Source organism: Montipora foliosa, chromosome 5 (genome assembly GCF_036669935.1).
Source record: "Montipora foliosa isolate CH-2021 chromosome 5, ASM3666993v2, whole genome shotgun sequence".
NCBI classification, from domain to species: domain Eukaryota; kingdom Metazoa; phylum Cnidaria; class Anthozoa; order Scleractinia; family Acroporidae; genus Montipora; species Montipora foliosa.
The window spans coordinates 36,305,819-36,320,818 of NC_090873.1; the positions used below are offsets into that span (position 1 = coordinate 36,305,819).

At 41.5% G+C, this 15,000-nt stretch overlaps 2 protein-coding genes across 5 annotated transcripts in view; both read right to left on the minus strand.

Annotated features, from left to right (window-relative positions):
* Positions 1-2,082: 2,082 nt before the first annotated feature.
* On the minus strand, positions 2,083-2,991 carry LOC138002667 (uncharacterized). Its single transcript, XM_068848666.1, has one exon. It carries the CDS (start codon positions 2,989-2,991, stop codon positions 2,083-2,085), a length of 909 nt encoding a protein of 302 aa, XP_068704767.1.
* A 117-nt stretch (positions 2,992-3,108) lies between these two features.
* LOC138004112 (uromodulin-like) overlaps positions 3,109-15,000 on the minus strand; it is a 44,693-nt gene continuing 32,801 nt past the window's right edge. Inside the window, exons 4-7 of one of the 4 annotated variants that reach the window (XM_068850534.1) lie at positions 13,377-13,499; positions 5,722-5,844; positions 4,606-4,704; positions 3,109-4,136 (exon numbers count right to left, since the gene is read on the minus strand). In XM_068850534.1, coding sequence (XP_068706635.1) covers positions 3,781-4,136; positions 4,606-4,704; positions 5,722-5,844; positions 13,377-13,499 — 701 coding nt within the window. In that variant the 3' untranslated portion in view covers positions 3,109-3,780. The remainder of the gene's footprint in view (positions 4,137-4,605; positions 4,705-5,721; positions 5,845-13,376; positions 13,500-15,000) is intronic. The other 3 variants (XM_068850531.1, XM_068850533.1, XM_068850532.1) reach the window with 3 other exon arrangements.

Sequence of the window (15,000 nt, forward strand, 5' to 3'; positions counted from 1 at the left end):
CACCACACTTTTGTCCTAAGTCTACTCTTCGTTTTCACTACACCCTGATGTCCTTCATGACCCAACTCTAACACCACCTTTCGCAAACTTTGGGGTATCTCAATTCTGTCTCCACGTAACACCAACTTGCCAATGACACAGAGTTCATTCTTGACACACGTATGTCCTGGCATAGAACACCGAGACCAGTCTCCAGTCTGGACGTAGTGGCGCACACTAGCCAGTTCCGGGTCGTCTGCAGACTCTCTCTCGATTTCCCTTGGGTTTAAGCCAATTGGCGTGCTTTCCTGAGCAACGAATCGAACAAAATCCTCTTTCTCACAGCTCGGGTCTTTGGGATCACTCTGATTCAATCTGGACAGCGCATCTGCCAGGTTAGTTTTGCCGGGTCGGTACACTACTCGGTAGTTGTGGCACTGCAAACGGAGAACCCATCGCTCGATTCTTGCCGATGGTTTGGATCTACTTTTAAAAATGCACTCGAGAGGTTTGTGGTCCGTTTCTAATTCGAAATCACGCCCATACACATACAAGTTGAACCGTTCACATGCCCATACTAGGGCGAGGGCTTATTTTTCTGTCTGAGCGTACCGTCTTTCGACCTCAGCAGGGTTACGCAAGGCATACGACACAGCTCTCCATTCCCCTTCTTGAAACTGGAGTAACACTGCTCCCAGGTCGTCTGGTCCTGCGTCTGCCACTATCCTTGCTTGCAATCCCCTCTGAAATAAGCCAGTGCTTTCGCTGACGTCATGAGACCTTTGAGCTCTTCGAATGCCCTTTGTTGTTCGACACCCCAAATGAAGGCTTGATCTTTCCGCAGCAGCTTTCGTAGAGGTTCAGCAACTTGTGAAAAGTTCGGGATGAACTTTGATGAATACTGGACTAGCTGTACAAATGAGCGCACTTCGGAGGCATTCTTTGGGGGTTGTGCGTTCACGACTGCCGCAATTTTCTCTTCACTTGGCAAAACTCCTTCACAACTCAGGTTATGTCCGAAAAAGGTTAACTTGTGTAATCTAAATTGAAACTTGGCTCCATTTAAGGTTAAACCCCTCTCTCTCAGGCGCTGTAAAACTGCATGTAGATTCTTATCGTGCTCTCCGGCGTCTTTCCCATGAAGAATTAGGTCATCAGCTATGTTTGCCACTCCCTTGAAACCACGTATAACATCGGATATGATCCTCTGGTACTTCTCAGGCGCTGACGTGATACCGAAGATATGCCGCTTATACCTATACAGCACTCGGTGGGTGACAAATGTGGTGATTTCTCTTGACTCTTCTTTTAGTTCAACTTGGTGGAACCCCCACTTGAGGTCAAGTTTACTGAAGACAGTTGACGGATGACGTTCGCGAATAATCGCTTCGTTTGCCCTTCTCATATCTACGCAAACTCGGATGTCACCGTCCGGTTTTGGGGCTAACACGAGTGGTGATATCCACCACGTTGGTGTGTCTGGCACTTCTTCTATGATGTCCTTGCTAAGGAGATCATCCAATTTGAGATCTACTGTGTCCCTTAGTCCAAAAGAGAGTCTACGTACTTGCTGAGCTACAGGTTTAACTTGTTTATTAATTTGTAGCTTGAGGCGATAATCTTTTAGCTTTCCAACCCCAGTGGGTATGTCAGCATAACTCTCCCGGATGTCCTGGTCACACCCCTCTTCCACTATGGAACAAATATTAGGAACGTTCTCTGGTCCTACGCGTAACACGTTAAGCTTTTCGGCTGTTTTCTTTCCCAGCAAAGGTCTTCCTGTTCCCTTAATGAACTCATTTACACACTCTGCTCCGTTATCTTCACATACTACCTCTGCCACAAATGTTCCTACGACCTCGAGCGGTTCCTTCTGTCCGTATGCAAATAACTTCTTATCCGACACTTGGGATTCGCATTCGATCCCATTCTGTTTCATATTATTCCAAGTGTTGTAGTCAATCAGGTTACATGATGCCCCAGAGTCAATAAGTACACTGTCTCACACTACTGCTCCCACCTTGAGTGTAATTTCTCCAACTCTCAGCCCTCCTCCAACAGTAAATGCATAACCATCTCCTTCTCCAGAGACCCCTTCTGCTACTAGATAAGTTTTTTCTTCTTAGTTTCTGGAACAATCCCCTTCTGGCTACTCGACGACAGCTTCTTGTTTCCACAACAGACCGCAAAATGTCCACGAGCTCCACACTTTCCACACTCTTTATTCTTAGCTGGGCAACACGAATCCCTTGCGTAATGGCCTAGACGGTTGCAGTTGTAGCATGCTTTGGGTTGTTCGGCCCCAGGCCCTCGCGATCTGATGTTTGACCCTCCTTTCTTAGGGTCACGCCCTCTTCCCTTCGTTTGGAACTTTTGTTGTTTAACTGAATTAACTTGATCTCTGCTACTAACCGTTGACTTGTTCATCGACTCCATCTGCGCGTCTACAGCTTCATCACTTCTTTCAATGTCTTGTAAGTCTTTTAAAGTAGCATTTGTTTTCTCCAGAAACTTCCGTCTGAGCCTGCCGTCTCGGCATTTCTCGATCAGTTGGTCCCGAATCGTCTCATCCACGTTCGCAAATTCACATGTAATCGCCTTCTGCCTTAGCCTGCAAACAAACTGGTCTACTTTCTCATGTGATTGTTGCTCCATTCGCCTGAAAACATGGCGTTCAAAAGGCACGTTTACTTTCGGTACAATGTAGCTATCCAATAGCTCCACAACATCTTTGTAATCTCTTAATTCTTCCTCCGGACCGGCAAGCGTGTAATACAAATCCTGAACTTCTTGTCCTGCGGTGTGCAACAAGAGAGCAACCTTCTGACGATCTTCCACAATCCCTTTTGCCAACACATACAAATCGAAAGAACGTTTCCAACGCTTCCAACGTACCGATAAAGTGTGGGGTTCTGCCCTGGGTTCGAAACAGGGTAGACTTCGTACCTCATTTGTCCGGATCGCTGTTGGCTGACTTGGCCCGGCTGGTTGACTAGTGTTTTGTTCACTCATTACACTCAAAAACTGTGTTTCCTTCGTGTAATATTTCAAAAATAATTACGCCAAAAATTCCGTAAATCCCGTCCTCGTCGCCAGTGTAACGTTTCACTATCGGATGGCTATTGGAAGCACACTCAAAGCTTGGATAAACACAACTTTAATAATCTATACGAGGCTATACAACATGGCGGATCTCTCTCTCCTTAGATACCAATAACTCCGTGCTTTACATAGGTCCGCATAGCATACTTGCAAGACACTACAGCAACATTTTGAAACATTGACGCCGTCTTGGCACAATAAATTGATTCATTAATTGTCAGCATATATCTTCCACCCCCTCCTTACCCCACATCCCACAAATTGTCTGTTCGAGGTCCGAATTTGCTGGTTTCATGACCCGATACAATAATTCTGTCACTTGTTACCTAACATGTTCTTTATTAATAGGTGATAGCGATCTATACTTCGCTAAGCGTCGATCAAAGTGGTCTTTGTTATATTGTAACAGATAGTTGGTACGCAAGAGAATTTCAGAAAAGACTGTTGGGGGTAATCGTCGTTTATCTTCATAGCAAAATTGTTTTCCCGAGGATCATGTAAAATTAAAACTGTTCAGTCCAAATTAGGAAGCGATTTGGTCATGGTTAAATGTTCGCGATATCTTAAGTATGATAGTGGTATCTAAAACACTTCAAATCTGAGCATTCGATCACAGACAAGATGGCTGTCTACTACCGATACCAAAAAAAAAAAACAACTCTTTTTAACTTGGTGAATGTCACAAGTCTAGTACTTGTTCTAGTCAGTTCCGCAATAGCGGAGGTAACAGCCCGGTGTACTATGAAGATAATAAACATAGAAAGAACCGCAGTTTCTGACTTTAATAGTAGTCGACCAAAGGCAGCAGTCACTGGTCCAGTGGAAGCATACTGTCTTGTTTACTTGACCGTCAGCGACACTTGGATGCCCTCCAGATAGCCAACCTGGTGCATGAGTATTACAGCGATGTGTTGGTGGACATGAAGTTGGCATTCTTGTACCTGCTGCATCTTGAAATCGAAACCACGCCGGGCCAATTTCCCTATCACAGTGGTAGCTGTTATTATAAGTTACCTTTCTGTCAAAACTGCTCAAAGTGTTGTAATTCCGGCATTCTGAGAAAGAAACAGAAACTTTTGTATCCTGAAAGTCAGAATAAATAATAGAATATTGTTCTGACTCAAAACATTTATGGAAACGAAACGCCTTTGATTTAGTTTGTTCTTTAGGTATACAGGGCCTTTTTGGTAGAAGGATATAAAGTGTCAGTTTAACTTATCTATTTCCTTAAATCTTTGGCAAATGAACAAAAACATAAAGGTATAATTCCGAACCCGCTTGAAGTCAACAGTGAGTAGGTTTCTCTCCAAAAAATACCATTTTATCAAACTCATAGGATATCAACGAAAGGCAAAAAGGGATAACAAGGCGCATTCACACATGACTCTGTCTAAAAGCATCTTCACGAGCTTGGTTGAAACAGCGCCCTAAGGGCAATTAGTACTTAGAGCTTCGGAAACAAGGGAAAAACCATTGTTTTGCCACTGTCTTGTATGGGTAATGCAAGCTTATGGCAAATGATACCTGATGCAGAATGGATGCAACTGTAGGATCCAACAGTATTTGTACAAGTAGCCCCAAAACTGTGGCAGCTATGTAGCCCACTGGTACACTCATCAATATCTGTGGAGATATCATCCAAACCTTTCGCGCGTATCCGTTACAGTAAGGTTAATTGTTATTATTATTATTATTATTATTATTATTATTATTATTATTATTATTATTATTATTATTATTGTTATTCAATTTATGGTGCATGGTAGCCGATGGGAGCGTTTTAATCAAATCAGATATTAAGTAAACTAAACGTTTACCCAAATTTTTTTTCATTTTAACATTATCTCATGTCCCTTCAATGCTTCTGGGTAGAAGCTTTGTTGCTAGTTTCAAGTTGTATGCGAGTTACTTACACGAACGTCTTTTTCCATTGCCTGAATAGCCGCTAACTCTAAACGCGTCGGATAATAAACAAGGTTTACAGATACAGTGCGCAGAGTGCTGCTCACTATTTTAGTTTTTTATTTTCCTTTGGAATTCAATTCAAAGTTGATCTGTGATAGTCTTACTTGCACAGACCCTCCCTAGGCATACATTCTTTTGGCCAGAATCCTTCGGAATTTTTATTTTGTACTAATAATTTCCTAACTTGCCTACCCACCTACGGGCTTGCCAAACTACAGCGAGACTCGTAAAAATATTCCGCCGCGATACTACAAACTAAATCGTGCAATAAGAAATATTCCGTCTGAAAATTAGATTGTTCGTATTTTAAATCTTCGAAGACAAAGGAACAACGAGCGGGGGCGCATCTTATGGAACAGGATAAATGTCGAAATTAAACGAACCAGGAAAGAGAGAGAGAGACAACAAAAAAACTGAATAGAATGCTTACTTATGTCGTCGATGATGATGATGATGCGGAAGTGGGATAGGGGAGGAGGAGAAAGAACATACATGAGCATGAAGATAATGAGATGATAAAGATTGATAATGATAAGCTGAGAATGAAAAAAAGAAATTTGAAGGGGTGACTCTCGAACTGTTCACAATGAGAAAATGAAATGAGAAAGCTTTGTGGGGTTAGGGTCTAAAATTCAAACCTTGTTTGTGAGATTGAAATGTATCAAGTGTTTTTACCTCTGCAAGTTTTTCCGTCCCCAGCGTATCCGGCCTTGCAAGTGCACTGGTAGGAACCAAGAGTGTTGTTGCATGTAGCATTTTCATGACACACAGGTAAAGATGCAGTGCATTCATCAACATCTACAACATACAGGAACAAATACATGAAATGATGGAAAGGTTTCTTTGTAACGGGCAAAAAAACAACTGAAAAATCAGATTCTTATGCAGAATTCGAACCTACGACCTCCGTAACACCGATCGGATGCATTATTAAGCTTCTAGTACTCTTGGCTAACTGGGTCATTTATCTGGTCCTGAAAGGACAATGTGTTCCGTTTGGTCTCCGGGCCCTACTTGAGTAAACTACATGCTGATATGACCGCTCCTTATCTGTAGAGCACTCATCTGGAATCAACAGTGAACATCACTTGATTTGATATATAGCTGATGAAAGATATAGCTGATATATAGCTGATGAAATATATAGCTGATGAGGCCCAGAAGGCCGAAACAGTACTGTCTGCAGTTAGATATAGCTCTTTGGCATTACAAAGCTTTTGCTTTCATGTCCAAATTGAGCACTCTACTGGGATGAGTCATTGCCGCTAGCAATTGCACATGCTCAGTAGCTCGCTAGTTTGAGCACTCTGGCATGGCTTAGATGTACCACATGTGTGGGACATTTGGGGTGGCTTTATAAGCTTAACCTCCATCCCAGACATCAGCACTGCACTGATGAGGCCCAGAAGGCCGAAGCAGTACTGTCTGCAGTTAGATATAGCTCTTTGGCATTACAAAGATTTTGCTTTCATGTCCAAATTGAGCACTCAACTGGGATGAGTCATTGCCGCTAGCAATTGCGCATGCTCTCTAGCTCGCTAGTTTGAGCACTCTGGCATGGCTTAGATGTACCACATGTGTGGGACATCTGGGGTGGCTTTATAAGCTTAATCTCCATCACAGACATCAGCACTGCACTGATGAGACCCAGAAAGCCGAAACAGAGAAGTTTACGGGAAACTCAACACTGGACAACTTCTGGGGAAAACTGTAATTGCCCTGAGCGGGATTTGAACCCACGTCCCCCTGATCACTAGTCGGGTGTGGTGACCACTACACTATCAGGACAACCATGCTGGCAACATGGCTGATTTATCACTTAATGTGTGGCATTTACGTGGGACTCCCTAATGGGCCAGTTTTTCTATGTGATAACACTGGATCAACATGTGATTCACAGGCGGACAAGGGTAATTAATGTAAATAGTCAGTTAAGTAGATCCCTTGAGCCAACAGCGCATCACCCCCAGGAGGTTGATTTCACCCCCAGAGTTGATTTCTCCTCAACTTGGACTGTGAATCCATTTGCGATCCTCCTGGGGGTGATGCGCTGTTGGCTCAAGGAATCTACTTAACTGACTATTTACATTAATTACCCTTGTCCGCCTGTGAATCACATGTTGATCCAGCGTTATCACATAGAAAAACTGGCCCATTAGGGAGTCCCACGTAAATGCCACACATTAAGTGATAAATCAGCCATGTTGCCAGCATGGTTGTCCTGATAGTGTAGTGGTCATCACACCCGACTAGTGATCAGGGGGACGTGGGTTCATATCCCGCTCAGGGCAATTACAGTTTTCCCCAGAAGTTGTCCAGTGTTGAGTTTCCCGTAAACTTCTCTGTTTCGGCTTTCTGGGTCTCAAAAGAGTCAGAGGACGGACAACTTTTGGAAGCTAAAAAGTAAAATATATTAAAAAACGTTTCGGTCTTAGACCTTCATCAGTTTACAGCATGTGGATAATAATTAGGTTTAAGAGCTTATATATGGTTTACAAGGAATTTTCGGTATGTTACAAAACTTAACAACAATACAAGTAAAAAATCATTACAAACAAAACAAAACAAAAGAAGTAATTCTATTCCGAAAGGTACAATGTAATAACAGCGAGAACTGAAACTATCATTAAAGTAAAGAATTCATGTGCTACATTGAGTTGTAAAGTTATATGGTTCGTTAAGCTTGCAAATTATTACGACTCAAGTGGTCGGTTGGTTGTAGGTGATTCTGTTCCTGGAGTGGAATTCTTGCCTTTTGTTAAGGCCAAAAGGTGCTAATGAGAAAAGTTGCGCACTCCAGTACGCTTCCTTCGTAATCAAAAGGTTATCTAAAATCTCAGTGCAGTTGGTAGCAGACACCTGATCGATACACTGGAAAGAAAAGTCGTTAAGGGTGTGCCGACTATTGTTATAATGTACCGCGACCTCACAGGTTTTCTTGTTCGTTACCATTGATGATTTATGATTACGGAATCTAACTTTGAATTGTGTTGCCGTTGAACCAACATATTGCAAGCGACATTTGTTGCAGGATGCAAGATAAATTACATTTTTAGAATCACACGACAGTCTTGGTTTAATAAAGTATTTTCTATTGGTTTGGAAACTCTGAAAAAAATTGGATTCTATCAAGAAGTTTTTGCAAAGATCACATCTGCTACGTTTGCATTTAATGCAACCTCCTGTTTCAATGGTTTCTTGTTCTACTCTCGTTCTGTATTTCGATGGCGCCAAAATTTCTTTCAAGTTTTTTGTTCTACGAAACGAGGGAATAATTGAATTAGATGGAAAAAATTCTCTTAATTTGGGATTAGATTGTAACAGGTGCAAATGCTTCCTAATGACGTACCCTATGTTAGGTAGGTGAGGATTGAAGGTCATCACTAACGGAAACAGTTTTCTGTTCTCCCTGGTTCGGGGCAAAAGCAGATGATCTCTAGGAATGCCCGAGGCTTTAAGGAATTGCCTCTTAACGAGTGTTTTCGGGTAGCCTTGATTAACAAGGTACCTTTCATATTCCAGCATTCGCGTCTCTAAAAAATTCTGATTTGAGCAATTCCTACGTAATATCAAGGCCACTCCGTATGGAATCGCTTTGAATACATGTTTGGGGTGATATATATATATATATATATGCACTGATGAGGCCCAGAAGGCCGAAACAGTACTGTCTGCAGTTAGATATAGCTCTTTGGCATTACAAAGCTTTTGCTTTCATGTCCAAATTGAGCACTCTACTGGGATGAGTCTTTGCCACTAGCAATTGCGCATGCTCACTAGCTCGCTAGTTTGAGCACTCTGGCATGGCTTAGATGTACCACATGTGTGGGACATTTGGGGTGGCTTTATAAGCTTAACCTCCATCCCAGACATCAGCACTGCACTGATGAGGCCCAGAAGGCCGAAACAGTACTGTCTGCAGTTAGATATAGCTCTTTGGCATTACAAAGCTTTTGCTTTCATGTCCAAATTGAGCACTCTACTGGGATGAGTCATTGCCACTAGCAATTGCGCATGCTCACTAGCTCGCTAGTTTGAGCACTCTGGCATGGCTTAGATGTACCACATGTGTGGGACATTTGGGGTGGCTTTATAAGCTTAACCTCCATCCCAGACATCAGCACTGCACTGATGAGGCCCAGAAGGCCGAAACAGTACTGTCTGCAGTTAGATATAGCTCTTTGGCATTACAAAGCTTTTGCTTTCATGTCCAAATTGAGCACTCTACTGGGATGAGTCATTGCCACTAGCAATTGCGCATGCTCACTAGCTCGCTAGTTTGAGCACTCTGGCATAGCTTAGATGTACCACATGTGTGGGACATTTGGGGTGGCTTTATAAGCTTAACCTCCATCCCAGACATCAGCACTGCACTGATGAGGCCCAGAAGGCCGAAACAGTACTGTCTGCAGTTATATATATATATATATATATATATATATATATATATATATATATATATATATATATATATGTACCTGAATATTAGGAGTTCAGCGACGTGAAAGAGGGCTCAATACTTTTGTAGAGCGCAAATTATATAAAAAAAAACAAGGAAGAGACAACTCAGAGTTTCATGTTCTCGACACAATCTTCAGGCTACAATGATCTTAATTAATGCGCATTACTCGGTATTTATAGAATTCCCTAAAGTGGAAGCTCATTACTTCACATTGAGCAGTAGAAACTTTTTTCTATGACGACATTTAGATACTAATTCAGTTCTTTTGTTTAGCAGGAACTTTGGGTCAGCTCTAACAATGGCGACTTTTTCAGACAGGCAAAGGTCACACTTTCTGGTGCCGCACTTGTACGGTGATGCGAATGATGCAATGCTCTACTTGAGGATGAAACTTGTGTTGTTGTCCTTCAGTTTCCATACATATTTGGAAAGTTCAGACTCGTTGCAGTATCTCCTTGACCTAAAAGACTTCGTATGGTTATTATATCGGGTCTTGAATTCTCCTCCGAGGCTCCGTAGTAGACGTGCTTACCGTTGTTAGCCCCTACTTTCGCTTTGAATACAATGCATTTGGTTAGGCATTTTCCGTCCATAGGGCATTCACTTTTAACCCTGCAATTGCACATTCTTAATTGCTCGGTGGGGGAGGCGCTCAGGATGCGAGAATTGTGCTGTTTACTAATGTTTGCCATGTTGATAGTGCAACAATAACTTAATTTAATAGTGTTGGTGTTGAAAATTTTATGGAGCTTGTGGTCCCTTGGGAAGTGCTTCTTAACGAGTCGTATGAAAAGCTTTCCGATGTTAGTTTGGACCTGTTGGTTGTATGGAGGGTTAAACCATAAGATTTTCCTTTTTCTGTTTCTGTTGCGGCGTGGGTGAGAATTGCCTTCATATTGAAGGGCGGCGTCGTACCCGTTGTTTCTCAATGCTGTCTCGTAGGTACTTTTGGCCTTTTCAAATTCCTCTTGAGTGCAAGACAGGTCGGAGATCCTTCTGTTGATCATTTTTGGTAGCTGTTTTAAGATCGTAGGGGGGTGGTTGGAACTTGCGTTAATTTATAATGGCTTGTCGTTGGGTTTCCTGTAGGGGTAGTATTTCCCTCTTTACAGGTCAAGCGTTACATCCAAGAAGTCCGTCACGGGCAAGTTAGTTTCTGTGGTGATGGAGAGCTCTTCATGCTTAAATAAAGCTCTTATCTTCTTTCTCAGGCGATCGAGCAGTGGTCCGTTGGCGTTCTCGATTACGGCAAGTCCATTGCCAACAGAGTCTTTCTTGATGATTGTTGACAATTTGTCCAAAAGATAGAGGCCGACGAGCTCGCAAATCTCTGCACCATCGTGGCTCCCCATGGCGACGTCAAACATCGGATTGGTTCCTTTTTTGATCCAGGTGTTGTTTTGGTCAAAGAGGAGGGATTTCGTGAATGCTTGATGATCGCTATGACGTCGTCAGAGACGGCTGTCTTGCTTTTAGCATAGGCAATTGCTTTGTCGAGGAGCTTTTCAGATATGGATGGATAAAATTCGGCAATGTCGAATTTTATGAAGCGTGAGTTGCCTTTGTTGGGGATTCCTTTAAACCAATTTATCACGGTTGATGTGTTTTTCCATTGATTTACATTGGTCGCGGAAGCTATTGCTTCGTTGACGGTGTCCAGGTAGGTTTTCTCGACCCTACCCATTTCGGATTTAGATGGAGTTTTGGCTTTAAAGGTTTCCTTGTGGTCCTTCGATGTAATGAAAGCAGGACTGTTGGCATAGCATTCCATCTTCTTGTCAAGGTTCAATGGCTCTGCAAGGGTTCTAGCTTCTCGGTCGATGTTTTGCTTAATCGTCGGGTCTGATTTTTGATAGGACTTTGTGATATTGTCGTGGAGCAGTTTGGCATATTGGTCTCTAGGCATTTCATACATGTTGGAGGTCTTGTCTGCAGAAACGAACATGTTTGGAGAGGATTGGATGTTTTTTACGTCGCCTTTCAACACTTGCTGGAAGGTATTCAGGCCGTCCCGGAACTTAATATTCCGGATCATTTCGTAAATGTAGACGAAAGGGATGAAAGAATCGCACTGCGGAGGAGTTAGGCTTGAAGCAAAACCGAAGTCGGCTGCATAATCGTCCTTAGCACTTGGATGTTCGAAGAAGTACGCTTTCCATCTCAACCTTTTCAGGAAGCTCTCTACCTTGTCGGTTAGTGACTTCAGATAGCTTTGCTTCCAAGGTATATATATATATATATACTCCACCTGAAGGTTAGGTTCCACGAGTAATCATCGTTTTAATGCTACAGAACTGTTTCGTACAACACTCATTAGGTAATTTTAACGACTGAACTGTTGAAATTGGAAAGCTGGTAGTTCACTACGGAAATTTAAATGGTTATAGTAAATGCTATAGTAATGTATAGCTATATATAGTAATGTATGCTATAGTATAGTAAATGGCTATAGTAAATGCGTTACATTTAATGAGCTGCTACTTAACAAAACATTTAACACACATTTTTTGTTCGGCTATTAAATAAGGGCAAAACTGTCGGCAACGTTCAAAGTGAAATTAAAATTACGCTGCGTATCACACATTCTAAATTGGCCTGGTTCAAGTAAAATTTAAAGGAAACCAGGAATTCACATTGAATATCATTTGTAGTGGATGACAAAGTAAAAACATGATATACGTGGATTAAAGCAACTCTTACCCCCTCGGGTATTCCCGAGAATTTCGGATAGGCTGGTGCCGCCAAGGTTCTCAAACCCTGACCCTATTTAAGGGTTGAAAATTGAGATTCGTTACCCTTAAAAGGCCCATACAAACTATATGGGTCCCTTTAAAATCGCCTTGTTAAACTTAAAACTTGTATTCAGACGTGTAGTACAGTTTTATTTCACAATTATTCCATGAGCCCGCGTTGGAGACGAGATGGTGCATGTAAATAGCCAATGAGAAAGCTAGAACTGCATTATCCGAGGTTGAGAATTTAATAATAGGCCATATCAGATATCAAGTAAACAAAACGATTACCCTAAGTTTTTTTTCATTTTAACATTATCTCATGTCCTTTCAATGCTTCTGGGTAGAAGCTTTGTTGCTAGTTTCAAGTTCTATGCGAGTTAGTTACCCGAACTTCTTTTTCCATCGCCTGAATAACCGCTAACTTTAAACACGTCGGAGAATAAACAAGGTTTAGAGATACAGTGCGCAGAGTGCTGCACACTATTTTAGTTTTTTTTTTCCTTTGGAATTCAATTCAAAGTTGCTCTGTGATAGTCTTACCTGCACAGACCCTCCCTAGGCATACATTTTTTTGGCCAGAATCCGTCGGAATTTTTATTTTGAACTAATAATTTCCTGGGGAATTTTTTTTTTTTTTTTAACTTGCCTACCCACCTACGGGCTTGCCAAACTACAGCGAGACTCGTAAAAATATTCCGCGATACTACAAACTAAATCGTGCAATAAGAAATATTCCGTCTGAAAATTAGGTTGTTTGTATTTTAGATCTTCGAAGACAAAGGAACAACGAGCGGGGGCGCATCTAATGGAACAGGATAAATGTCGAAATTAAACGAACCAGGAAAGAGAGAGAGAGAGACAACAAAAAAACTGAATAGAATGCTTACTTATGTCGTCGATGATGATGATGATGCGGAAGTGGGATAGGGGAGGAGGAGAAAGAACATACATGAGCATGAAGATAATGAGATGATAAAGATTGATAATGATAAGCTGAGAATGAAAAAAAAGAAGTTTGAAGGGGTGACTCTCGAACTGTTCACAATGAGAAAATGAAATGAGAAAGCTTTGTGGGGTTAGGGTCTAAAATTCAAACCTTGTTTGTGAGATTGAAATGTATCAAGTGTTTTTACCTCTGCAAGTTTTTCCGTCCCCAGCGTATCCGGCCTTGCAAGTGCACCGGTAGGAACCAAGAGTGTTGTTGCATGTAGCATTTTCATGACACACAGGTAAAGATGCAGTGCATTCATCAACATCTACAACATACAGGAACAAATACATGAAATGATGGAAAGGTTTCTTTGTAACGGGCAAAAAGACAACTGAAAAATCAGAGTCTTATGCAGAATTCGAAACTACGAAAATAAACAACAGGACTGTGTAAATCATGCGATCAGGTGGCCATATGATGAGCGCAAAACAAGATCCCAAGAGAAAGCCTCTCGAACCACGCCAGTACTAAAAACAACAGAACCCCGCCCAGGGGCTCTAAAAAGTAATAGAATCCCTGAACAGGGCCTGTGAGAATGCCGATCTGCACAGCGTAACTGAAAAAAAGCCCAACTGGTTGCACAATTACTCCAGTGAATGATTAATTAAACCTTATTCTTTTTTTGGAATTAAACTAGGATCTTTTGTTGAAGCCGTAAGGTTGGAGAGTGCATAACTGTGCGCACCAAAAGGCCTCTCTTGTTAGTAAAACCATGTCCATATCATCAGTAGTGCCATTAACAATTTTTTCAATAACAATGAACTCAAAGTCAGACATGTGATGTTCTTTTCTGTTGAAATGGACGGCCAATTCACACGTGGCCTTGTTGGTCAACATAGCCGATTTGTGATTCCGAAATCTGACCTTGAATTCATTCGATGTTGAACCTACGTATTGAATCTTGCATGTTTTACAGGTGACTAAATAGATGACATTCTTCAACCTACAATGTACATCCTGTCTAATGGAGTAAAAACGGCCTGTACAGGCGCTGTGAAAGATCTTATTTTCAACAAGATAATGTTTGCATAGATCACATTTGTTCTTACATTTAAAACATCCTACGGGAGTATTATTGCTGTAATGGGTTTTTTGAGGCCTTGCTAGAATCTCTTTTATGTTTTTGGGTCTTCGATAAGAAGGAATAATTGACCCCTTTGGGAAAATCTGGGATAGCAATGGCGATTCATAAATAAGATGACTAAATGATTTGATGATTTTGCTGATGTTTGGTAGATGAGGGTTATAGTCGACTACAAGAGGAAAGACGATTTTTTTTGTCTTTCGGTTTCGAGGCGAGTAAGTCTTCCCTGGGTAGATCTTTTGCCCTTAAAAAATTGCTTATTGACTTCCGATGGATTATAACCTCCCTCAACGAGATATGTCTGGTATTCATCACTACGTTGGTCAAATTTTTCAATGGTTGAACAGTTTCTGCGAAGCCGGGTGGCAAGTCCAAATGGGATTGCCTTAGTACAATGCCTTGGGTGAGCACTGTTACGTAATATTGTATTCAGGCGTGTAGTACAGTTTTATTTCACAATTATTCCATGAGCCCGCGTTGGAGACGAGATAGTACATGTAAATAGCCAATGAAAAAGCTAGAATTGCATTATCCAAGGTTGAGAATTTAATAATAGGCCATATCAGATATTAAGTAAACAAAACGTTTACCCTAAGTTTTTCTTCATTTTAACATTATCTCATGTCCCTTCAATGCTTCTGGGTAGAAGGTTTCTTGCTAGTTTTCAAATTGTATGCGAGTT

What these genes read in the sequence shown, in the direction of transcription:
- LOC138002667 (XM_068848666.1), bottom strand. Translation starts at nt 2,991, where the DNA reads ATGAGTGAACAAAACACTAGTCAACCAGCCGGGCCAAGTCAGCCAACA.